Genomic DNA, 25,591 nt, shown 5'->3' on the forward strand with positions numbered 1-25,591 from the left:
TACTGCCGTTCCTTCCCTCGGGGACCGCTCCTTACTGCCGTTCCTTCCCTCGGGGACCGCTCCTTACTGCCGTTCCTTCCCTTGGGGGCCGCTCCTTCCCGCCGTTCCTTCCCTCGGGGGGGCCTCTCCTTCCCTCGGGGACCGCTCCTTACTGCCGTTCCTTCCCTCGGGGGGGCCTCTCCTTCCCTCGGGGACCGCTCCTTACTGCCGTTCCTTCCCTCGGGGGGGCCTCTCCTTCCCTCGGGGACCGCTCCTTACTGCCGTTCCTTCCCTCGGGAGGGCCTCTCCTTCCCTCAGGTGACAGTTCCTTCCCTTGGGGGGCCGCTCGGCCACGAGTGGGATTTCTAAAACCTGTGGCATCCAGATGATGACTATCCAGCTGTGATTCTCTGTTATCAGCCGCGGTGAGGTCCCGTGTGGTGGGCAGATGACCCCCACCCAGAATACCACAGGGCGATAGATACACACCGCGGCCCTAATTCCTAGTGACTGACGTATAACAGAACCTCCTCCTCAGTGAGGTTCCGCAGCAGCTGAGGCACGCTCTCCCCTATTTGCTGCATTGGAACAGTATGACACACCATTATGTACCGCGCCTGGGATGAGGTTGTGCAGCAGCTGCGGCCCAGGGGTCCCTGTACAGCTGTGACCACAGGGTCCCGCCATCAAGCTCCAGACTGACAGGACTCCTCCTCCCATGATGCCCCGCGGCTCTCAGCTTCCAGTTGCAGTGACGGCAGCGCATGCGCGCCAGGCGTGGAAGCTTCGAGGTGCAGAGCCGGGCGCGCTGCACTCTGGGTAGCAGACGGGTGGATCCGCCGCCATTTCGTGCAGAAAAAGAAAGAAGACGCCGCGACCGAGGAGCGGCCAGAAGGTGAGTGCGTGACAGGAGGCTGTATACACTATACTGAGGTAGATACTGAGGTGTATAGTGCTGGAGGAGGGGAGGTAGATACTGAGGTGTATAGTGCTGGGGGAGGGGAGGTAGATACTGAGGTGTATAGTGCTGGAGGAGGGGAGGTAGATACTGAGGTGTATAGTGCTGGGGGAGGAGGAGGGGAGGTCGATACTGAGGTGTATAGTGCTGGAGGAGGAGGGGAGGTCGATACTGAGGTGTATAGTGCTGGGGGAGGAGGAGGGGAGGTATATACTGAGGTGTATAGTGCTGGAGGAGGAGGAGGGGAGGTAGATACTGAGGTGTATAGTGCTGGGGGAGGAGGAGGGGAGGTATATACTGAGGTGTATAGTGCTGGGGGAGGAGAAGGGGAGGTAGATACTGAGGTGTATAGTGCTGGGGGAGGAGGAGAGGAGGTAGATACTGAGGTGTATAGTGCTGGGGGAGGAGGAGGGGAGGTAGATACTGAGGTGTATAGTGCTGGGGGAGGGGAGGTAGATACTGAGGTGTATAGTGCTGGGGGAGGAGGAGGGGAGGTCGATACTGAGGTGTATAGTGCTGGGGGAGGAGGAGGGGAGGTCGATACTGAGGTGTATAGTGCTGGAGGAGGGGAGGTATATACTGAGGTGTATAGTGCTGGAGGAGGAGGAGGGGAGGTAGATACTGAGGTGTATAGTGCTGGGGGAGGAGGAGGGGAGGTATATACTGAGGTGTATAGTGCTGGGGGAGGAGAAGGGGAGGTAGATACTGAGGTGTATAGTGCTGGGGGAGGAGGAGAGGAGGTAGATACTGAGGTGTATAGTGCTGGGGGAGGAGGAGGGGAGGTAGATACTGAGGTGTATAGTGCTGGGGGGGGGAGGAGGGGAGGTATATACTGAGGTGTATAGTGCTGGAGGAGGAGGGGAGGTAGATACTGAGGTGTATAGTGCTGGGGGAGGAGGAGGGGAGGTAGATACTGAGGTGTATAGTGCTGGGGGAGGAGGAGGGGAGGTAGATACTGAGGTGTATAGTGCTGGGGGAGGAGAAGGGGAGGTAGATACTGAGGTGTATAGTGCTGGGGGAGGAGGGGAGGTAGATACTGAGGTGTATAGTGCTGGGGGAGGAGGAGGGGAGGTAGATACTGAGGTGTATAGTGCTGGGGGAGGAGGAGGGGAGGTAGATACTGAGGTGTATAGTGCTGGGGGAGGAGGAGGGGAGGTAGATACTGAGGTGTATAGTGCTGGGGGAGGAGGAGGGGAGGTAGATACTGAGGTGTATAGTGCTGGTTGAGGAGGAGGGGGGGTATATACTGAGGTGTATAGTGCTGGGGGAGGAGGAGGGGAGGTATATACTGAGGTGTATAGTGCTGGGGGAGGAGGAGGGGAGGTATATACTGGGGTGTATAGTGCTGGGGGAGGAGGAGGGGAGGTAGATACTGAGGTGTATAGTGCTGGGGGAGGAGGAGGGGAGGTAGATACTGAGGTGTAGTGCTGGGGGAGGAGGAGGGGAGGTAGATACTGAGGTGTATAGTGCTGGGGGAGGAGGAGGGGAGGTAGATACTGAGGTGTATAGTGCTGGGGGAGGAGGAGGGGAGGTAGATACTGAGGTGTATAGTGCTGGGGGAGGAGGAGGGGAGGTAGATACTGAGGTGTATAGTGCTGGGGGAGGAGGAGGGGAGGTAGATACTGAGGTGTATAGTGCTGGGGGAGGAGGAGGGGAGGTAGATACTGAGGTGTATAGTGCTGGGGGAGGAGGAGGGGAGGTAGATACTGAGGTGTATAGTGCTGGGGGAGGAGGAGGGGAGGTAGATACTGAGGTGTATAGTGCTGGGGGAGGAGGAGGGGAGGTAGATACTGAGGTGTATAGTGCTGGGGGAGGAGGAGGGGAGGTAGATACTGAGGTGTATAGTGCTGGGGGAGGAGGAGGGGAGGTAGATACTGAGGTGTATAGTGCTGGGGGAGGAGGAGGGGAGGTAGATACTGAGGTGTATAGTGCTGGGGGAGGAGGAGGGGAGGTAGATACTGAGGTGTATAGTGCTGGGGGAGGAGGAGGGGAGGTAGATACTGAGGTGTATAGTGCTGGGGGAGGAGGAGGGGAGGTAGATACTGAGGTGTATAGTGCTGGGGGAGGAGGAGGGGAGGTAGATACTGAGGTGTATAGTGCTGGGGGAGGAGGAGGGGAGGTAGATACTGAGGTGTATAGTGCTGGGGGAGGAGGAGGGGAGGTAGATACTGAGGTGTATAGTGCTGGGGGAGGAGGAGGGGAGGTAGATACTGAGGTGTATAGTGCTGGAGGAGGAGGGGAGGTAGATACTGAGGTGTATAGTGCTGGGGGAGGGGAGGTAGATACTGAGGTGTATAGTGCTGGGGGAGGAGGAGGGGAGGTAGATACTGGGGTGTATAGTGCTGGGGGAGGAGGAGGGGAGGTAGATACTGGGGTGTATAGTGCTGGGGGAGGAGGAGGGGAGGTATATACTAAGGTGTATAGTGCTGGGGGAGGAGGAGGGGAGGTAGATACTGAGGTGTATAGTGCTGGGGGAGGAGGAGGGGAGGTAGATACTGGGGTGTATAGTGCTGGGGGAGGAGGAGGGGAGGTAGATACTGAGGTGTATAGTGCTGGGGGAGGAGGAGGGGAGGTAGATACTGGGGTGTATAGTGCTGGGGGAGGAGGAGGGGAGGTAGATACTGAGGTGTATAGTGCTGGGGGAGGAGGAGGGGAGGTAGATACTGAGGTGTATAGTGCTGGGGGAGGAGGAGGGGAGGTAGATACTGAGGTGTATAGTGCTGGGGAAGGAGGAGGGGAGGTAGATACTGAGGTGTATAGTGCTGGGGGAGGAGGAGGGGAGGTAGATACTGGGGTGTATAGTGCTGGGGGAGGAGGCGGGGAGGTATATACTGAGGTGTATAGTGCTGGGGGAGGAGGCGGGGAGGTATATACTGAGGTGTATAGTGCTGGGGGAGGAGGAGGGGAGGTAGATACTGAGGTGTATAGTGCTGGGGGAGGAGGAGGGGAGGTAGATACTGAGGTGTATAGTGCTGGGGGAGGAGGAGGGGAGGTAGATACTGAGGTGTATAGTGCTGGGGGAGGAGGAGGGGAGGTAGATACTGAGGTGTATAGTGCTGGGGGGGGGAGGGGAGGTAGATACTGAGGTGTATAGTGCTGGGGGGGGAGGGGAGGTAGATACTGAGGTGTATAGTGCTGGAGGAGGGGAGGTATATACTGAGGTGTATAGTGCTGGAGGAGGAGGGGAGGTAGATACCGAGGTGTATAGTGGTGGTGGAGGAGGAGGAGGGGAGGTATATACTGAGGTGTATAGTGCTGGGGGAGGAGGAGGGGAGGTAGATACTGAGGTGTATAGTGCTGGGGGGGGGGGGTGAGGTATATACTGAGGTGTATAGTGCTGGGGGGGGGAGGTGAGGTATATACTGAGGTGTATAGTGCTGGGGGAGGAGGAGGCGAGGTATATACTGAGGTGTATAGTGCTGGGGGAGGAGGAGGGGAGGTAGATACTGAGGTGTATAGTGCTGGAGGAGGGGAGGTATATACTGAGGTGTATAGTGCTGGGGGAGGAGGAGGGGAGGTAGATACTGAGGTGTATAGTGCTGGGGGAGGAGGAGGGGAGGTAGATACTGAGGTGTATAGTGCTGGGGGAGGAGGAGGGGAGGTAGATACTGAGGTGTATAGTGCTGGAGGAGGAGGGGAGGTAGATACTGAGGTGTATAGTGCTGGGGGAGGGGAGGTATATACTGAGGTGTATAGTGCTGGGGGAGGAGGAGGGGAGGTAGATACTGGGGTGTATAGTGCTGGGGGAGGAGGAGGGGAGGTAGATACTGGGGTGTATAGTGCTGGGGGAGGAGGAGGGGAGGTAGATACTGAGGTGTATAGTGCTGGAGGAGGAGGGGAGGTAGATACTGAGGTGTATAGTGCTGGGGGAGGGGAGGTAGATACTGAGGTGTATAGTGCTGGGGGAGGAGGAGGGGAGGTAGATACTGGGGTGTATAGTGCTGGGGGAGGAGGAGGGGAGGTAGATACTGGGGTGTATAGTGCTGGGGGAGGAGGAGGGGAGGTATATACTAAGGTGTATAGTGCTGGGGGAGGAGGAGGGGAGGTAGATACTGAGGTGTATAGTGCTGGGGGAGGAGGAGGGGAGGTAGATACTGGGGTGTATAGTGCTGGGGGAGGAGGAGGGGAGGTAGATACTGAGGTGTATAGTGCTGGGGGAGGAGGAGGGGAGGTAGATACTGGGGTGTATAGTGCTGGGGGAGGAGGAGGGGAGGTAGATACTGAGGTGTATAGTGCTGGGGGAGGAGGAGGGGAGGTAGATACTGAGGTGTATAGTGCTGGGGGAGGAGGAGGGGAGGTAGATACTGAGGTGTATAGTGCTGGGGAAGGAGGAGGGGAGGTAGATACTGAGGTGTATAGTGCTGGGGGAGGAGGAGGGGAGGTAGATACTGGGGTGTATAGTGCTGGGGGAGGAGGCGGGGAGGTATATACTGAGGTGTATAGTGCTGGGGGAGGAGGCGGGGAGGTATATACTGAGGTGTATAGTGCTGGGGGAGGAGGAGGGGAGGTAGATACTGAGGTGTATAGTGCTGGGGGAGGAGGAGGGGAGGTAGATACTGAGGTGTATAGTGCTGGGGGAGGAGGAGGGGAGGTAGATACTGAGGTGTATAGTGCTGGGGGAGGAGGAGGGGAGGTAGATACTGAGGTGTATAGTGCTGGGGGGGGGAGGGGAGGTAGATACTGAGGTGTATAGTGCTGGGGGGGGAGGGGAGGTAGATACTGAGGTGTATAGTGCTGGAGGAGGGGAGGTATATACTGAGGTGTATAGTGCTGGAGGAGGAGGGGAGGTAGATACCGAGGTGTATAGTGGTGGTGGAGGAGGAGGAGGGGAGGTATATACTGAGGTGTATAGTGCTGGGGGAGGAGGAGGGGAGGTAGATACTGAGGTGTATAGTGCTGGGGGGGGGGGGGTGAGGTATATACTGAGGTGTATAGTGCTGGGGGGGGGAGGTGAGGTATATACTGAGGTGTATAGTGCTGGGGGAGGAGGAGGCGAGGTATATACTGAGGTGTATAGTGCTGGGGGAGGAGGAGGGGAGGTAGATACTGAGGTGTATAGTGCTGGAGGAGGGGAGGTATATACTGAGGTGTATAGTGCTGGGGGAGGAGGAGGGGAGGTAGATACTGAGGTGTATAGTGCTGGGGGAGGAGGAGGGGAGGTAGATACTGAGGTGTATAGTGCTGGGGGAGGAGGAGGGGAGGTAGATACTGAGGTGTATAGTGCTGGAGGAGGAGGGGAGGTAGATACTGAGGTGTATAGTGCTGGGGGAGGGGAGGTATATACTGAGGTGTATAGTGCTGGGGGAGGAGGAGGGGAGGTAGATACTGGGGTGTATAGTGCTGGGGGAGGAGGAGGGGAGGTAGATACTGGGGTGTATAGTGCTGGGGGAGGAGGAGGGGAGGTATATACTAAGGTGTATAGTGCTGGGGGAGGAGGAGGGGAGGTAGATACTGAGGTGTATAGTGCTGGGGGAGGAGGAGGGGAGGTAGATACTGGGGTGTATAGTGCTGGGGGAGGAGGAGGGGAGGTAGATACTGAGGTGTATAGTGCTGGGGGAGGAGGAGGGGAGGTAGATACTGGGGTGTATAGTGCTGGGGGAGGAGGAGGGGAGGTAGATACTGGGGTGTATAGTGCTGGGGGAGGAGGAGGGGAGGTAGATACTGAGGTGTATAGTGCTGGGGGAGGAGGAGGGGAGGTAGATACTGAGGTGTATAGTGCTGGGGAAGGAGGAGGGGAGGTAGATACTGAGGTGTATAGTGCTGGGGGAGGAGGAGGGGAGGTAGATACTGGGGTGTATAGTGCTGGGGGAGGAGGCGGGGAGGTATATACTGAGGTGTATAGTGCTGGGGGAGGAGGCGGGGAGGTATATACTGAGGTGTATAGTGCTGGGGGAGGAGGAGGGGAGGTAGATACTGAGGTGTATAGTGCTGGGGGAGGAGGAGGGGAGGTAGATACTGAGGTGTATAGTGCTGGGGGAGGAGGAGGGGAGGTAGATACTGAGGTGTATAGTGCTGGGGGAGGAGGAGGGGAGGTAGATACTGAGGTGTATAGTGCTGGGGGGGGAGGGGAGGTAGATACTGAGGTGTATAGTGCTGGGGGGGGAGGGGAGGTAGATACTGAGGTGTATAGTGCTGGAGGAGGGGAGGTATATACTGAGGTGTATAGTGCTGGAGGAGGAGGGGAGGTAGATACCGAGGTGTATAGTGGTGGTGGAGGAGGAGGAGGGGAGGTATATACTGAGGTGTATAGTGCTGGGGGAGGAGGAGGGGAGGTAGATACTGAGGTGTATAGTGCTGGGGGGGGGAGGTGAGGTATATACTGAGGTGTATAGTGCTGGGGGGGGGAGGTGAGGTATATACTGAGGTGTATAGTGCTGGGGGAGGAGGAGGCGAGGTATATACTGAGGTGTATAGTGCTGGGGGAGGAGGAGGGGAGGTAGATACTGAGGTGTATAGTGCTGGGGGAGGGGAGGTATATACTGAGGTGTATAGTGCTGGGGGAGGAGGAGGGGAGGTACATACTGGGGTGTATAGTGCTGGGGGAGGAGGAGGGGAGGTAGATACTGGGGTGTATAGTGCTGGGGGAGGAGGAGGGGAGGTAGATACTGGGGTGTATAGTGCTGGGGGAGGAGGAGGGGAGGTAGATACTGAGGTGTATAGTGCTGGGGGAGGAGGAGGGGAGGTAGATACTGAGGTGTATAGTGCTGGGGGAGGAGGAGGGGAGGTAGATACTGAGGTGTATAGTGCTGGGGGAGGAGGAGGGGAGGTAGATACTGAGGTGTATAGTGCTGGAGGAGGAGGGGAGGTAGATACTGAGGTGTATAGTGCTGGGGGAGGGGAGGTATATACTGAGGTGTATAGTGCTGGGGAGGAGGAGGGGAGGTAGATACTGGGGTGTATAGTGCTGGGGGAGGAGGAGGGGAGGTAGATACTGGGGTGTATAGTGCTGGGGGAGGAGGAGGGGAGGTATATACTAAGGTGTATAGTGCTGGGGGAGGAGGAGGGGAGGTAGATACTGAGGTGTATAGTGCTGGGGGAGGAGGAGGGGAGGTAGATACTGGGGTGTATAGTGCTGGGGGAGGAGGAGGGGAGGTAGATACTGAGGTGTATAGTGCTGGGGGAGGAGGAGGGGAGGTAGATACTGGGGTGTATAGTGCTGGGGGAGGAGGAGGGGAGGTAGATACTGAGGTGTATAGTGCTGGGGGAGGAGGAGGGGAGGTAGATACTGAGGTGTATAGTGCTGGGGGAGGAGGAGGGGAGGTAGATACTGAGGTGTATAGTGCTGGGGAAGGAGGAGGGGAGGTAGATACTGAGGTGTATAGTGCTGGGGGAGGAGGAGGGGAGGTAGATACTGGGGTGTATAGTGCTGGGGGAGGAGGCGGGGAGGTATATACTGAGGTGTATAGTGCTGGGGGAGGAGGCGGGGAGGTATATACTGAGGTGTATAGTGCTGGGGGAGGAGGAGGGGAGGTAGATACTGAGGTGTATAGTGCTGGGGGAGGAGGAGGGGAGGTAGATACTGAGGTGTATAGTGCTGGGGGAGGAGGAGGGGAGGTAGATACTGAGGTGTATAGTGCTGGGGGAGGAGGAGGGGAGGTAGATACTGAGGTGTATAGTGCTGGGGGGGGAGGGGAGGTAGATACTGAGGTGTATAGTGCTGGGGGGGAGGGGAGGTAGATACTGAGGTGTATAGTGCTGGAGGAGGGGAGGTATATACTGAGGTGTATAGTGCTGGAGGAGGAGGGGAGGTAGATACCGAGGTGTATAGTGGTGGTGGAGGAGGAGGAGGGGAGGTATATACTGAGGTGTATAGTGCTGGGGGAGGAGGAGGGGAGGTAGATACTGAGGTGTATAGTGCTGGGGGGGGGAGGTGAGGTATATACTGAGGTGTATAGTGCTGGGGGGGGAGGTGAGGTATATACTGAGGTGTATAGTGCTGGGGGAGGAGGAGGCGAGGTATATACTGAGGTGTATAGTGCTGGGGGAGGAGGAGGGGAGGTAGATACTGAGGTGTATAGTGCTGGAGGAGGGGAGGTATATACTGAGGTGTATAGTGCTGGGGGAGGAGGAGGGGAGGTACATACTGGGGTGTATAGTGCTGGGGGAGGAGGAGGGGAGGTAGATACTGGGGTGTATAGTGCTGGGGGAGGAGGAGGGGAGGTAGATACTGGGGTGTATAGTGCTGGGGGAGGAGGAGGGGAGGTAGATACTGAGGTGTATAGTGCTGGGGGAGGAGGAGGGGAGGTAGATACTGAGGTGTATAGTGCTGGAGGAGGGGAGGTATATACTGAGGTGTATAGTGCTGGGGGAGGAGGAGGGGAGGTAGATACTGGGGTGTATAGTGCTGGGGGAGGAGGAGGGGAGGTAGATACTGGGGTGTATAGTGCTGGGGGAGGAGGAGGGGGGGTAGATACTGAGGTGTATAGTGCTGGGGGAGGAGGAGGGGGGTATATACTGAGGTGTATAGTGCTGGGGGAGGAGGAGGGGAGGTAGATACTGAGGTGTATAGTGCTGGAGGAGGGGAGGTAGATACTGAGGTGTATAGTGCTGGAGGAGGGGAGGTATATACTGAGGTGTATAGTGCTGGGGGAGGAGGAGGGGAGGTATATACTGAGGTGTATAGTGCTGGGGGAGGAGGAGGGGAGGTAGATACTGAGGTGTATAGTGCTGGGGGAGGAGGAGGGGAGGTAGATACTGGGGTGTATAGTGCTGGGGGAGGAGGCGGGGAGGTATATACTGAGGTGTATAGTGCTGGGGGAGGAGGAGGGGAGGTAGATACTGAGGTGTATAGTGCTGGGGGAGGAGGCGGGGAGGTATATACTGAGGTGTATAGTGCTGGGGGAGGAGGAGGGGAGGTAGATACTGAGGTGTATAGTGCTGGGGGAGGAGGAGGGGAGGTAGATACTGAGGTGTATAGTGCTGGGGGAGGAGGAGGGGAGGTAGATACTGAGGTGTATAGTGCTGGGGGAGGAGGAGGGGAGGTATATACTGAGGTGTATAGTGCTGGAGGAGGGGAGGTAGATACTGAGGTGTATAGTGCTGGGGGAGGAGGAGGGGAGGTATATACTGAGGTGTATAGTGCTGGAGGAGGGGAGGTAGATACTGAGGTGTATAGTGCTGGGGGAGGAGGAGGTGAGGTATATACTGAGGTGTATAGTGCTGGGGGAGGAGGAGGGGGGGTATATACTGAGGTGTATAGTGCTGGGGGAGGAGGAGGGGGGGTATATACTGAGGTGTATAGTGCTGGGGGAGGAGGAGGGGGGTATATACTGAGGTGTATAGTGCTGGAGGAGGAGGGGAGGTAGATACTGAGGTGTATAGTGCTGGGGGAGGAGGAGGGGAGGTATATACTGAGGTGTATAGTGCTGGGGGAGGAGGAGGGGGGTATATACTGAGGTGTATAGTGCTGGGGGAGGAGGAGGGGAGGTAGATACTGAGGTGTATAGTGCTGGAGGAGGGGAGGTAGATACTGAGGTGTATAGTGCTGGAGGAGGGGAGGTATATACTGAGGTGTATAGTGCTGGGGGAGGAGGAGGGGAGGTATATACTGAGGTGTATAGTGCTGGGGGAGGAGGAGGGGGGTATATACTGAGGTGTATAGTGCTGGGGGAGGAGGAGGGGAGGTATATACTGAGGTGTATAGTGCTGGGGGAGGAGGAGGGGAGGTATATACTGAGGTGTATAGTGCTGGGGGAGGAGGAGGGGAGGTATATACTGAGGTGTATAGTGCTGGGGGAGGAGGAGGGGGGGTATATACTGAGGTGTATAGTGCTGGGGGAGGAGGAGGGGGGGTATATACTGAGGTGTATAGTGCTGGAGGAGGAGGGGGGGTATATACTGAGGTGTATAGTGCTGGGGGAGGAGGAGGGGGTATATACTGAGGTGTATAGTGCTGGAGGAGGAGGGGAGGTAGATACTGAGGTGTGTAGTGCTGGGGGGGGAGGAGGGGAGGTAGATACTGAGGTGTATAGTGCTGGGGGAGGAGGAGGGGAGGTAGATACTGAGGTGTATAGTGCTGGAGGAGGGGAGGTAGATACTGAGGTGTATAGTGCTGGGGTAGGAGGAGAGGAGGTAGATGCTGAGGTGTATAGTGCTGGGGGAGGAGGAGGGGAGGTAGATACTGAGGTGTATAGTGCTGGGGGAGGAGGAGGGGAGGTAGATACTGAGGTGTATAGTGCTGGGGGAGGAGGAGGGGAGGTAGATACTGAGGTGTAAAGTGCTGGGGGAGGAGGAGGGAGGTATATACTGAGGTGTATAGTGCTGGGGGAGGAGGAGGGGAGGTAGATACTGAGGTGTATAGTGCTGGGGAGGGGAGGTAGATACTAAGGTGTATAGTGCTGGGGGAGGAGGAGGGGAGGTAGATACTGAGGTGTATAGTGCTGGGGGAGGAGGAGGGGAGGTACATACTGGGGTGTATAGTGCTGGGGGAGGAGGAGGGGAGGTAGATACTGGGGTGTATAGTGCTGGGGGAGGAGGAGGGGAGGTACATACTGGGGTGTATAGTGCTGGGGGAGGAGGAGGGGAGGTAGATACTGAGGTGTATAGTGCTGGGGGAGGAGGAGGGGAGGTAGATACTGAGGTGTATAGTGCTGGGGGAGGAGGAGGGGAGGTAGATACTGAGGTGTATAGTGCTGGGGGAGGAGGAGGGGAGGTAGATACTGAGGTGTATAGTGCTGGGGGAGGGGAGGTATATACTGAGGTGTATAGTGCTGGGGGAGGAGGAGGGGAGGTAGATACTGAGGTGTATAGTGCTGGGGGAGGAGGAGGGGAGGTAGATACTGAGGTGTATAGTGCTGGGGGAGGAGGAGGGGAGGTAGATACTGGGGTGTATAGTGCTGGGGGAGGAGGAGGGGAGGTAGATACTGGGGTGTATAGTGCTGGGGGAGGAGGAGGGGAGGTAGATACTGGGGTGTATAGTGCTGGGGGAGGAGGAGGGGAGGTAGATACTGAGGTGTATAGTGCTGGGGGAGGAGGAGGGGAGGTAGATACTGGGGTGTATAGTGCTGGGGGAGGAGGAGGGGAGGTAGATACTGGGGTGTATAGTGCTGGGGGAGGAGGAGGGGAGGTAGATACTGGGGTGTATAGTGCTGGGGGAGGAGGAGGGGAGGTAGATACTGAGGTGTATAGTGCTGGGGGAGGAGGAGGGGAGGTAGATACTGAGGTGTATAGTGCTGGGGGAGGAGGAGGGGAGGTAGATACTGGGGTGTATAGTGCTGGGGGAGGAGGAGGGGAGGTAGATACTGGGGTGTATAGTGCTGGGGGAGGAGGAGGGGAGGTAGATACTGGGGTGTATAGTGCTGGGGTAGGAGGAGGGGAGGTAGATACTGAGGTTTATAGTGCTGGGGGAGGAGGAGGGGAGGTAGATACTGAGGTGTATAGTGCTGGGGGGGGAGGGGAGGTATATACTGAGGTGTATAGTGCTGGAGGAGGGGAGGTATATACTGAGGTGTATAGTGCTGGAGGAGGAGGGGAGGTAGATACCGAGGTGTATAGTGGTGGTGGAGGAGGAGGAGGGGAGGTATATACTGAGGTGTATAGTGCTGGGGGAGGAGGAGGGGAGGTAGATACTGAGGTGTATAGTGCTGGGGGGGGGAGGTGAGGTATATACTGAGGTGTATAGTGCTGGGGGGGGAGGTGAGGTATATACTGAGGTGTATAGTGCTGGGGGAGGAGGAGGCGAGGTATATACTGAGGTGTATAGTGCTGGGGGAGGAGGAGGGGAGGTAGATACTGGGGTGTATAGTGCTGGGGGAGGAGGAGGGGAGGTAGATACTGAGGTGTGTAGTGCTGGAGGAGGGGAGGTAGATACTGAGGTGTATAGTGCTGGGGGAGGAGGAGGGGAGGTACATACTGGGGTGTATAGTGCTGGGGGAGGAGGAGGGGAGGTAGATACTGGGGTGTATAGTGCTGGGGGAGGAGGAGGGGAGGTAGATACTGGGGTGTATAGTGCTGGGGGAGGAGGAGGGGAGGTAGATACTGGGGTGTATAGTGCTGGGGGAGGAGGAGGGGAGGTAGATACTGAGGTGTATAGTGCTGGGGGAGGGGAGGTATATACTGAGGTGTATAGTGCTGGGGGAGGAGGAGGGGGGGTATATACTGAGGTGTATAGTGCTGGGGGAGGAGGAGGGGGGTATATACTGAGGTGTATAGTGCTGGGGGAGGAGGAGGGGAGGTAGATACTGAGGTGTATAGTGCTGGAGGAGGGGAGGTATATACTGAGGTGTATAGTGCTGGGGGAGGAGGAGGGGAGGTATATACTGAGGTGTATAGTGCTGGGGGAGGAGGAGGGGGGGTATATACTGAGGTGTATAGTGCTGGGGGAGGAGGAGGGGGGGTATATACTGAGGTGTATAGTGCTGGGGGAGGAGGAGGGGGGGTATATACTGAGGTGTATAGTGCTGGGGGAGGAGGAGGGGGGGTATATACTGAGGTGTATAGTGCTGGGGGAGGAGGAGGGGGGGTATATACTGAGGTGTATAGTGCTGGGGGAGGAGGAGGGGGGTATATACTGAGGTGTATAGTGCTGGAGGAGGAGGGGAGGTAGATACTGAGGTGTGTAGTGCTGGGGGAGGAGGAGGGGAGGTAGATGCTGAGGTGTATAGTGCTGGAGGAGGGAAGGTAGATACTGAGGTGTATAGTGCTGGGGTAGGAGGAGAGGAGGTAGATGCTGAGGTGTATAGTGCTGGGGGAGGAGGAGGGGAGGTAGATACTGAGGTGTATAGTGCTGGGGGAGGAGGAGGGGAGGTAGATACTGAGGTGTATAGTGCTGGGGGAGGAGGAGGGGAGATATATACTGAGGTGTATAGTGCTGGGGGAGGAGGAGGGGAGGTATATACTGAGGTGTATAGTGCTGGGGGAGGAGGAGGGGAGGTAGATACTGAGGTGTATAGTGCTGGGGGAGGAGGAGGGGAGGTAGATACTGAGGTGTATAGTGCTGGGGGAGGAGAAGGGGAGGTAGATACTGAGGTGTATAGTGCTGGGGGAGGAGGAGGGGAGGTAGATACTGAGGTGTATAGTGCTGGGGGAGGAGGAGGGGAGGTAGATACTGAGGTGTATAGTGCTGGGGGAGGAGGAGGGGAGGTAGATACTGAGGTGTATAGTGCTGGGGGAGGAGGAGGGGAGGTAGATACTGAGGTGTATAGTGCTGGGGGAGGAGGAGGGGAGGTAGATACTGAGGTGTATAGTGCTGGGGGAGGAGGAGGGGAGGTAGATACTGAGGTGTATAGTGCTGGGGGAGGGGAGGTATATACTGAGGTGTATAGTGCTGGGGGAGAGGAGGTATATACTGAGGTGTATAGTGCTGGGGGAGAGGAGGTATATACTGAGGTGTATAGTGCTGGGGGAGAGGAGGTAGATACTGAGGTGTATAGTGCTGGGGGAGGAGGGGAGGTAGATACTGAGGTGTATAGTGCTGGGGGAGGAGGAGGGGAGGTATATACTGAGGTGTATAGTGCTGGAGGAGGAGGGGAGGTAAATACTGAGGTGTATAGTGCTGGGGGAGGAGGAGCGGAGGTAGATACTGGGGTGTATAGTGCTAGGGGAGGTAGATACTGGGGTGTATAGTGCTGGAGGAGGAGGGGAGGTAGATACTGAGGTGTATAGTGCTGGGGGAGGAGAAGGGGAGGTAGATACTGAGGTGTATAGTGCTGGGGGAGGAGGAGGGGAGGTAGATACTGGGGTGTATAGTGCTGGGGGAGGAGGAGGGGAGGTAGATACTGGGGTGTATAGTGCTGGGGGAGGAGGAGGGGAGGTAGATACTGGGGTGTATAGTGCTGGGGTAGGAGGAGGGGAGGTAGATACTGAGGTTTATAGTGCTGGGGGAGGAGGAGGGGAGGTAGATACTGAGGTGTATAGTGCTGGGGGGGGAGGGGAGGTATATACTGAGGTGTATAGTGCTGGAGGAGGGGAGGTATATACTGAGGTGTATAGTGCTGGAGGAGGAGGGGAGGTAGATACCGAGGTGTATAGTGGTGGTGGAGGAGGAGGAGGGGAGGTATATACTGAGGTGTATAGTGCTGGGGGAGGAGGAGGGGAGGTAGATACTGAGGTGTATAGTGCTGGGGGGGGGAGGTGAGGTATATACTGAGGTGTATAGTGCTGGGGGGGGGAGGTGAGGTATATACTGAGGTGTATAGTGCTGGGGGAGGAGGAGGCGAGGTATATACTGAGGTGTATAGTGCTGGGGGAGGAGGAGGGGAGGTAGATACTGGGGTGTATAGTGCTGGGGGAGGAGGAGGGGAGGTAGATACTGAGGTGTGTAGTGCTGGAGGAGGGGAGGTAGATACTGAGGTGTATAGTGCTGGGGGAGGAGGAGGGGAGGTACATACTGGGGTGTATAGTGCTGGGGGAGGAGGAGGGGAGGTAGATACTGGGGTGTATAGTGCTGGGGGAGGAGGAGGGGAGGTAGATACTGGGGTGTATAGTGCTGGGGGAGGAGGAGGGGAGGTAGATACTGGGGTGTATAGTGCTGGGGGAGGAGGAGGGGAGGTAGATACTGAGGTGTATAGTGCTGGGGGAGGGGAGGTATATACTGAGGTGTATAGTGCTGGGGGAGGAGGAGGGGGGGTATATACTGAGGTGTATAGTGCTGGGGGAGGAGGAGGGGGGTATATACTGAGGTGTATAGTGCTGGGGGAGGAGGAGGGGAGGTAGATACTGAGGTGTATAGTGCTGGAGGAGGGGAGGTATATACTGAGGTGTATAGTGCTGGGGGAGGAGGAGGGGAGGTATATACTGAGGTGTATAGTGCTGGGGGAGGAGGAGGGGGGGTATATACTGAGGTGTATAGTGCTGGGGGAGGAGGAGGGGGGGTATATACTGAGGTGTATAGTGCTGGGGGAGGAGGAGGGGGGGTATATACTGAGGTGTATAGTGCTGGGGGAGGAGGAGGGGGGGTATATACTGAGGTGTATAGTGCTGGGGGAGGAGGAGGGGGGGTATATACTGAGGTGTATAGTGCTGGGGGAGGAGGAGGGGGGTATATACTGAGGTGTATAGTGCTGGAGGAGGAGGGGAGGTAGATACTGAGGTGTGTAGTGCTGGGGGAGGAGGAGGGGAGGTAGATGCTGAGGTGTATAGTGCTGGAGGAGGGAAGGTAGATACTGAGGTGTATAGTGCTGGGGTAGGAGGAGAGGAGGTAGATGCTGAGGTGTATAGTGCTGGGGGAGGAGGAGGGGAGGTAGATACTGAGGTGTATAGTGCTGGGGGAGGAGGAGGGGAGGTAGATACTGAGGTGTATAGTGCTGGGGGAGGAGGAGGGGAGATATATACTGAGGTGTATAGTGCTGGGGGAGGAGGAGGGGAGGTATATACTGAGGTGTATAGTGCTGGGGGAGGAGGAGGGGAGGTAGATACTGAGGTGTATAGTGCTGGGGGAGGAGGAGGGGAGGTAGATACTGAGGTGTATAGTGCTGGGGGAGGAGAAGGGGAGGTAGATACTGAGGTGTATAGTGCTGGGGGAGGAGGAGGGGAGGTAGATACTGAGGTGTATAGTGCTGGGGGAGGAGGAGGGGAGGTAGATACTGAGGTGTATAGTGCTGGGGGAGGAGGAGGGGAGGTAGATACTGAGGTGTATAGTGCTGGGGGAGGAGGAGGGGAGGTAGATACTGAGGTGTATAGTGCTGGGGGAGGAGGAGGGGAGGTAGATACTGAGGTGTATAGTGCTGGGGGAGGAGGAGGGGAGGTAGATACTGAGGTGTATAGTGCTGGGGGAGGGGAGGTATATACTGAGGTGTATAGTGCTGGGGGAGAGGAGGTATATACTGAGGTGTATAGTGCTGGGGGAGAGGAGGTATATACTGAGGTGTATAGTGCTGGGGGAGAGGAGGTAGATACTGAGGTGTATAGTGCTGGGGGAGGAGGGGAGGTAGATACTGAGGTGTATAGTGCTGGGGGAGGAGGAGGGGAGGTATATACTGAGGTGTATAGTGCTGGAGGAGGAGGGGAGGTAAATACTGAGGTGTATAGTGCTGGGGGAGGAGGAGCGGAGGTAGATACTGGGGTGTATAGTGCTAGGGGAGGTAGATACTGGGGTGTATAGTGCTGGAGGAGGAGGGGAGGTAGATACTGAGGTGTATAGTGCTGGGGGAGGAGAAGGGGAGGTAGATACTGAGGTGTATAGTGCTGGGGGAGGAGAAGGGGAGGTAGATACTGAGGTGTATAGTGCTGGGGGAGGAGGGGAGGTAGATACTGAGGTGTATAGTGCTGGGGGAGGAGGAGGGGAGGTAGATACTGAGGTGTATAGTGCTGGGGGAGGAGGAGGGGAGGTAGATACTGAGGTGTATAGTGCTGGGGGAGGAGGAGGGGAGGTAGATACTGAGGTGTATAGTGCTGGGGGAGGAGGAGGGGAGGTAGATACTGAGGTGTATAGTGCTGGGGGGGGGGGGAGGTATATACTGAGGTGTATAGTGCTGGAGGAGGAGGGGAGGTAGATACCGAGGTGTATAGTGGTGGTGGAGGAGGAGGAGGGGAGGTATATACTGAGGTGTATAGTGCTGGGGGAGGAGGAGGGGAGGTAGATACTGAGGTGTATAGTGCTGGGGGGGGGAGGTGAGGTATATACTGAGGTGTATAGTGCTGGGGGGGGAGGTGAGGTATATACTGAGGTGTATAGTGCTGGGGGGGGAGGTGAGGTATATACTGAGGTGTATAGTGCTGGGGGAGGAGGAGGCGAGGTATATACTGAGGTGTATAGTGCTGGGGGGGGAGGTGAGGTATATACTGAGGTGTATAGTGCTGGGGGGGGGAGGTGAGGTATATACTGAGGTGTATAGTGCTGGGGGAGGAGGAGGCGAGGTATATACTGAGGTGTATAGTGCTGGGGGAGGAGGAGGGGAGGTAGATACTGAGGTGTATAGTGCTGGGGGAGGAGGAGGGGAGGTAGATACTGAGGTGTATAGTGCTGGAGGAGGGGAGGTATATACTGAGGTGTATAGTGCTGGGGGAGGAGGAGGGGAGGTACATACTGGGGTGTATAGTGCTGGGGGAGGAGGAGGGGAGGTAGATACTGGGGTGTATAGTGCTGGGGGAGGAGGAGGGGAGGTAGATACTGGGGTGTATAGTGCTGGGGGAGGAGGAGGGGAGGTAGATACTGAGGTGTATAGTGCTGGGGGAGGGGAGGTATATACTGAGGTGTATAGTGCTGGGGGAGGAGGAGGGGAGGTATAAACTGAGGTGTATAGTGCTGGAGGAGGGGAGGTATATACTGAGGTGTATAGTGCTGGGGGAGGAGGAGGGGAGGTACATACTGGGGTGTATAGTGCTGGGGAAGGAGGAGGGGAGGTAGATACTGGGGTGTATAGTGCTGGGGGAGGAGGAGGGGAGGTAGATACTGGGGTGTATAGTGCTGGGGGAGGAGGAGGGGAGGTAGATACTGGGGTGTATAGTGCTGGAGGAGGGGAGGTAGATACTGAGGTGTATAGTGCTGGGGGAGGAGGAGGGGAGGTAGATACTGGTGTGTATAGTGCTGGGGGAGGAGGAGGGGAGGTATATACTGAGGTGTATAGTGCTGGGGGAGGAGGAGGGGAGGTAGATACTGAGGTGTATAGTGCTGGGGGAGGAGGAGGGGAGGTAGATACTGAGGTGTATAGTGCTGGGGGAGGAGGAGGGGAGGTAGATACTGGGGTGTATAGTGCTGGGGGAGGAGGAGGGGAGGTAGATACTGAGGTGTATAGTGCTGGGGGAGGAGGAGGGGAGGTAGATACTGAGGTGTATAGTGCTGGGGGAGGAGGAGGGGAGGTAGATACTGAGGTGTATAGTGCTGGGGGAGGAGGAGGGGAGGTAGATACTGAGGTGTATAGTGCTGGAGGAGTAGGGGAGGTATATACTGAGGTGTATAGTGCTGGAGGAGGAGGGGAGGTATATACTGAGGTGTATAGTGCTGGGGGAGGAGGAGGGGAGGTAGATACTGGGGTGTATAGTGCTGGAGGAGGAGGGGAGGTATATACTGAGGTATATAGTGCTGGAGGAGGAGGGGAGGTATATACTGAGGTATATAGTGCTGGAGGAGGAGGGGAGGTATATACTGAGGTGTATAGTGCTGGGGGAGGAGGAGGGGAGGTAGATACTGAGGTGTATAGTGCTAGGGGAGGTATATACTGAGGTGTATAGTACGGGGGGGGGGTCTCTGATCAGTAGATGGGTATTGGGGGGCTGTGGATGCGGAGTTCGGCCTCTGGCTGATTATTTCCACTGTTCTTGTTAGCTGTTTGGGGCTGGAGGAGTCGTGGAGCTTCGGGCTTTTTGTTGTCTGTTTCATCAGTGCTGGGTTACTAGTGCTGCACCTCGGTGTCCCTGAAGTGAGTGCACCCTCAGGACCCCCGTAGATTTGCTTTCTCCTGGGGTCGCTCTCGTGTGGTGGTTGCCATGTCCTGGGTGCGTGTGATATCTGCCTCTTGTAGAGTGTTAGGTCCTGTTTCCCTGCAGCCGCTGTTTCAGGAGAGCGAGCAGTTGCTGCTGCGTTCCTGTCCAGCAGAAAGACCCCCCATGCTCCTTTATTGCCAGTGTCTGATGCCGCACGCTCTCCCTGTCGGTCTTCACAGCTCATGCAGGTGCTGCTTCTGAATGTCAGGTTGGCACGCTGTACCCCCTGTAGTGCCATCTGTATACCGTGTGTTGTGCACCCTGCTGCTGGATGTGCGGCATGCGTGTCAGATGGCCAGTGCTGCAGCGTCGTGTATACTGAGTTCTGGATACTGACGTGGGTCCATCTTCTTTTTCATGTTCAGTTGGATTGGCCGTAAGAGCCCCTGAGAGGATCCAGACTGGACACTTGGAGGCCCGCCATGGGCTCAGACAAGCGGTAAGTCGGCTTTTGAGTATTGACAACGTGTTAATGATCCTTAGCTGCTGCAGATTTCACACTGCTTCATCACTCAGACGTGTTGGTTTCTTTGCATTTTATCCTCTTCTGGTTTTCAGGGCTGCAGAAAAATTTGTACCCAGGCGATGCCCGGGCCTGGAGCGGCATCGGGCTGTAGGTGTGATCATAACCCGTATTTGTATGTGAGCTTGAACAGGGCAGGAAAAAATAACTACTTCTGCAGCCCCCACCTCCGGCTGCTCTCCGCCGTCCCGTCCTCTTCTTTCAGCCGTCGTATGCCGCTTCCCTGGCCACTTCACTATAGGCCGGGACGTCTGTGCCCCAGAAGTCTCTGTGTCAGGAGGTTGTGACGTCACTATTTGGATTCGACATTCAGTGGCTGAAAGAGGTCTGGAAGGAAACCGCAGTGGTGCGCAGTGAGGGCAGTGGTGGTAGTTTTTTTTTTTTTTTTTTTTTTAACATTTTATGCTCGTATTTGCGAGTTGTATGTAAGTTGGATGTATTAAATATTTATAGGGCCAAAATTGTGCTGTGATCAATCAGTGCAGCGTCATGGTTTAAGGTTCAGGTAGAGCGGACAGGAAGATACAGTGGCCTGTGAAAGTATTCACCCCCTTGGCTTTTTTCCTAATTTGTTACATTACAATCTGTGTTTAAATATTTTTGGAATCGGATGTTTGTGTGATGTAAATGGCCTAAGTCGGTGAAGTGAGGAAAAATATAGGCATAAAGAAGTTATTTACTACTTATACATTGATGGCCTAGCGGTAGGAACCCCCGCCGATCAGCTGTTATGGTTGTTGGCGGCCGCTGGTCGGAAGCACTTGCTGGTGAATCTTGGCCGTCTAGTTGTAGTGGCCGCTGCAGCAGGGCTGTGGACTCTGTTAGCCAAACTCCACAACGCCATGACTCCGACTCCACCACTCCCTCATACACGGCTCATGTTTAACCCCTTAAGGAACTTGGGGTTTTGCGTTTTCGTTTTTTGCTCCCCTTCTTCCCAGAGCCATAGCGTTTTTATTTTTTGTTTAATATGGCCATGTGAGGGCTTATTTTTTGCGGGACGAGTTGTACTTTTAAACGCCATCACTGGTTTTACCATATCGTGTGCGGGAAAACGGGAAAAAAATTCCAAGTGCTGTGAAATTGCAAAAAAAATGAAATTCCACAGTTGTTGTTTTTATTTTTATTTTTTACCACGTTCACTGAATTCTAAACCTGCCCCGCCATTATTATTCTCCAGATCATTACGAGTTCGTAGACACCAAACATGTATAGGTTCTTTTTTTTATTTAAGTGGTGAAAAAAAATTCCAAAGTTTGCTTAAAAAAAAAAAAAAAAAAAAAAAAATTGCGGCATTTTTCTTGATCTGGCGCCGGGTGAGGGCTTATTTTTTTGTGCGCCGGACTGACGTTTTTATTGATAACATTTTGGAGTAGATCCGATGTTTTGATCACCCGTTATTGCATTTTATTGCAATGTTGTGACGTCCAAAAAAAACCGTAATTCTGGCGTTTAGTATTTTTTTCTCGTTGCGCCGTTTACTGATCAGATTAATTCTTTTTTTATATTGATATATCGGTCGATTCTGAACGCGGCGATACCAAATATGTGTATGTGGGAACTTTTTTTAATTTTATTTTGAATGGGGCGAAAGGGGGGTGATATAAACTTTTTTTATTTTTTTTAGATTTTTAAAACCATTTTTTTGACACTTTCTGCAGGCTTCAATAGTCTCCATAGGAAACTAGAAGCGGCAATTACCTGATTGTTTCTACTGCATACAGGCGAGGAGCAGATTGCCTGTATGCAGGAGAAATGCTCCTGTGCTATGAGTGCCGACCACTAGGTGGTGCTCTTAGCTAGTGAGACATGACAACCACAGTGGTCTGCTGCAGACCCCGGGTTGCCATGCCTATCCATCAGTGACTGGCGATCACGTGACGGAGTCACTGATAGGTGGGGTCTAAGGCCGCGCTTCCGGGCGCGGCACTGTTAAATGCCACTGTCCGAGATTGACAGCGGCGTTTAACTGGTTAACAGCCACGAGTGGATCGCTATTCCACCCGTGGCTGTTAACCAGTTAAACGCCGCTGTCAAACTGCTGCGGGTGGATCGCGATACCACTCGCGGCTGTTGCGGGCACATGTCAGCTGTAAGAATCAGATGACATGTGCCCGGTTCAGTGCGGGCTCAGCGCCTGAGCCCTCACTGAACCGGGGGTGATGGCCTGGGGCGTACTGATATGCCCCAGGCTTTAAAGGGGTTAAGTGATACATTTACTGCTAATCTCAGCTAAGTCCAGACCCTGAGATCAGGAATAGGACAGACACTTATAGGACATTTCACAACTTTCCCAAATTATTATGGAAAAATATTCCCCACAAACTGCATTGAACGACTGCACCCAATTTATTATATATGTTAGGAGTTGGAGTTGGTCCATTTTATACCGACTCCACCAAAATGGGCTCCGACTCCACAGCCCTTCTCTGCAGGGTACTACACATCTACCTCCCATTGAATTGAATAGGAGGCGGATGTGTAGTACCCAGCCCCGGCCGCTACAACTAGACAGCCGAGCTTTGCAAGTAAGTACTTGTGGCCACCGTCACCGATAACAGGTGATCAGCGGGGGTCCCAGGTGTCGGACCCTGGCCGATCAGACATTGATGCCCTATCTTGCGGATAGGGCATCGGTGTATAAGTAGTAGACAACTTCTTTAAATTTATGGGATCAAAAAATTAAAAATTGACACATGCATATGTATTCACCCCTTTTGCGTTGAAACATCTAAAAATTTCTGGTGCAAACAATTCCCTTCATAAATCCCATGTTTAGTGACAGGACGTCCACCTGTGTGCAGTCTAATGTCACATGTCTGTCAGTATATAGACTTTACCGTTACTGAAAGGCCACAGCGGCTGCAACACCATTAACAAGAGGCACCACTAACCAAACAACACCATGAAGACCAAGGAGATCTTCACACAACACCATGAAGGCCAAGGAGATCTCCAAACAAGTCAGGGACAAAGTTGTTAAGAAGCACAAGTCAGGGTTGGGATGTTGTGGTTTTTTTTTTTTTTTTTATAACCCAGTCTCTGATGATCCCCCCCCCCCCCCCCAGAGCACCATCAAAAGGAAAAAACATGGTACCACAGCAAACCTGATAAGAGAGGCCACTCACCAAAACTCGTTTTGAGTTTGCCAAAAGATGTGGGAGATTCCCCATATGTATGGAGCAAGGTCCTGTGGTCAGATGAGACCAATAATGAACTTTTTGGCCACCAACGTAAATGCCATGTCTGGTGCCAAACCAACACAGCTCATCACCCCAAGAACACCAATCCCACAGTGAAACATGGTGGTGGCAATATCATGCTGTGGGAATGTTTTTCGGCAGCAGGGACAGGGAAAATGGTCCAAGTCGAGGGGAAGATGAATGGTGCGAAATACAGGGATATTCTTGATCAAAACTTGTTTCAGTCTGTCAGTGATTGGAGACTGGGACGGAGATTCACCTTCTAACAAGACAATGACCCAAAGCAGACTGCTAAAGCAACACTCGAGTGGTGTAAGGGGAAACGTGTAAATGTTCTGGAGCGGCCGAGTCACAGCCCAGACCTTAATCCAATGGAGAATCTGTGGTCAGATGTGAAGATCGCTGTTCATCAGAGGAAACATCTAACCTGAAGGAGCCGGAGTAGTTTTGCCTTCAGCAATGGGCAAAAATTCCAGTGGCCCGATGTAGAAAACGCAGAGACTTATCCAAAGCGACTGCAGATGGACGCCACTCATTTTAATATTCAATGTACTGGAAAAGTGAGAAGGAAAATTCTGTGTGAGGTAGAAGTGTGGAGACGGCTCCGTCTTTGTGCTTTTTGTTTTTATGGTGTTCTTTGCGGTAACAATGATCCGGTAATGTGATTCTTCTGGACTGTGCGGCTACATTGACCCCTTCGCGACCCTGGGATTTTCCTTTTTTGCGTTTTCGTTTTTTGCTCCCCTTCTTCCCAGAGCCATAGCGTTTTTATTTTTAGGTCAATATGGCCATGTGAGGGATTATTTTTTGCGGGACGAGTTGTACTTTTAAACACCATTACTAGTTTTACCATATCATGTACTGGAAACCGGGGGAAAAATTCCAAGTGCGCTGAAATTGCAAAAAAAGTGCAATACCACAGATGGTTTTTTTTTTTTTTTTTTTACCACCTTCACTGATTGCTAAACCTGCCCGGCCATTCTTATTCTCCAGGTCATTACGAGTTCATAGACACCAAACATGTATGTGTTCTTTTTTATTTAAGCGGTGAAAAAAAAAATCCAAAGTTTGCTAAAAAAAAAATAATTAAAAAAATGGTGCCATTTTTCGGGATCTGGGGCAGGTGAGGGCTTATTTTTTGCGCGCCGAGCTGACGTTTTTATTGATAACATTTTGGTGTAGATCCGATGTTTTGATCACCCGTTATTGCATTTTATTGCAATGTTGCGGCGACCAAAAAAAACGTAATTCTGGCGTTTAGAATTTTTTTCTCATTACGCCTTTTATGGATTGGATTAATTCTTTTTTTATATTGATAGATCGGGCGATTCTGAACGTGGCGATACCAAATGTGTATGTGGGGTTTATTTTTTATTTTATTTTGAAAGGGGCGAAAGGGGGGATTTAAACTTTTTTGAAATTTTTTTTTTTTTTTTTTATATTTTTAAACATTTTTTTTAAAACTTTTTGCTTGCTTCTGTAGACTAGAAGCAGCAACTGTCCGATCTCCTCTGCTACATACAGGGGACCAGTAGATCCCCTGTATGCTGCAGAAATGCTCCTGTACTATGAGTGCCGACCACTAGGTGGCACTCATAGTAATCTTTACATGACAACCACTGGGGTCTGCTGCAGACCCAGGGTTGTCATGAGCACCCAGCGGTGACCCGCAATCACGTGATGGGGTCACCGATGGGCGGGGCTAAGGCCGCGCTTCAGGCGCGGCGATGTTAAATGCCGCTGTCAGAGATTGACAGCGGCATTTAACATGTTAACAGCCATGGGTGGATCGCGATTACACCCGCGGCTGTTGCGGGCACATGTCAGCTGATTCTTACAGCTGACATGTGCCCGGTTCAGTACGGGATATCCATTCTCCCAGGTTTTTTGGGGTATAATTTTTAGAACTATTATGATTTATCATTGATGAATAATCCTTAGGATAGGTAATCAATGTCTGATTGTCCGGCACCCCCACTGATCCGCTGGTGTCAGTGGTTGCCGGCTGGTATAATAATAATAATAATTTATATTTATATAGCGCCAACATATTCCGCAGCGCTTTACAGTTAAGTGGGGACATGTACAGACAATACATTTAATACAAGGTGAGACAATTTAAACAGTTACATTAGGAGCGAGGGTCCGGCTGCTCGCTGCTTACAGTCTACAAGGAAATGGGGGGACACAGTAGGTGAAAGGTGCTTGTTATTTCAGGTCCGGCAATTATAATAAGTCGGGATTTTCATATAAAGCTGTATGATCCGGTCATCAGCCTGTATGTTCAAGTACAATACTCAATTACCGAGTGCAGTTATCGTGTGCATGGAGGGTGTGGAGACAGATGAACAGCAGGGAACAGATTGAATAATATTTAGGAGGGGACAGGGGAAGGTTAGGTTACTGAGTAGTTGAGGTGGTCGGCTTGTTTAAAGAGATGGGTTTTTAAAGCGCGCTTGAAGACATCGGGGCTAGGCATCAATCGGATCGTCTGGGGTAGAGCATTCCAGAAAACTGGCGCAGCACGAGAGAAGTCTTTGAGACAGAGGTGCGAGGTTCGGATTATGG

The 25,591-nt window shown here is 53.7% G+C and overlaps 1 protein-coding gene across 2 annotated transcripts in view; it reads left to right on the forward strand.

The window, feature by feature from the left end:
* The first annotated feature begins 716 nt into the window (after positions 1-716).
* Positions 717-25,591, forward strand: part of LOC141157666 (RNA-binding protein 5-like) — a 54,905-nt gene continuing 30,030 nt past the window's right edge. For both annotated transcript variants that reach the window (XM_073645202.1, XM_073645203.1), the window contains exons 1-2: positions 717-874; positions 19,663-19,736. In XM_073645202.1, coding sequence (XP_073501303.1) covers positions 19,720-19,736 — 17 coding nt within the window. In that variant the 5' untranslated portion in view covers positions 717-874; positions 19,663-19,719. The remainder of the gene's footprint in view (positions 875-19,662; positions 19,737-25,591) is intronic.

This window comes from Phyllobates terribilis, unplaced genomic scaffold (assembly GCF_046119375.1).
Source record: "Phyllobates terribilis strain yellow unplaced genomic scaffold, ASM4611937v1 Scaffold_8__6_contigs__length_399053987, whole genome shotgun sequence".
Taxonomy (NCBI): domain Eukaryota; kingdom Metazoa; phylum Chordata; class Amphibia; order Anura; family Dendrobatidae; genus Phyllobates; species Phyllobates terribilis.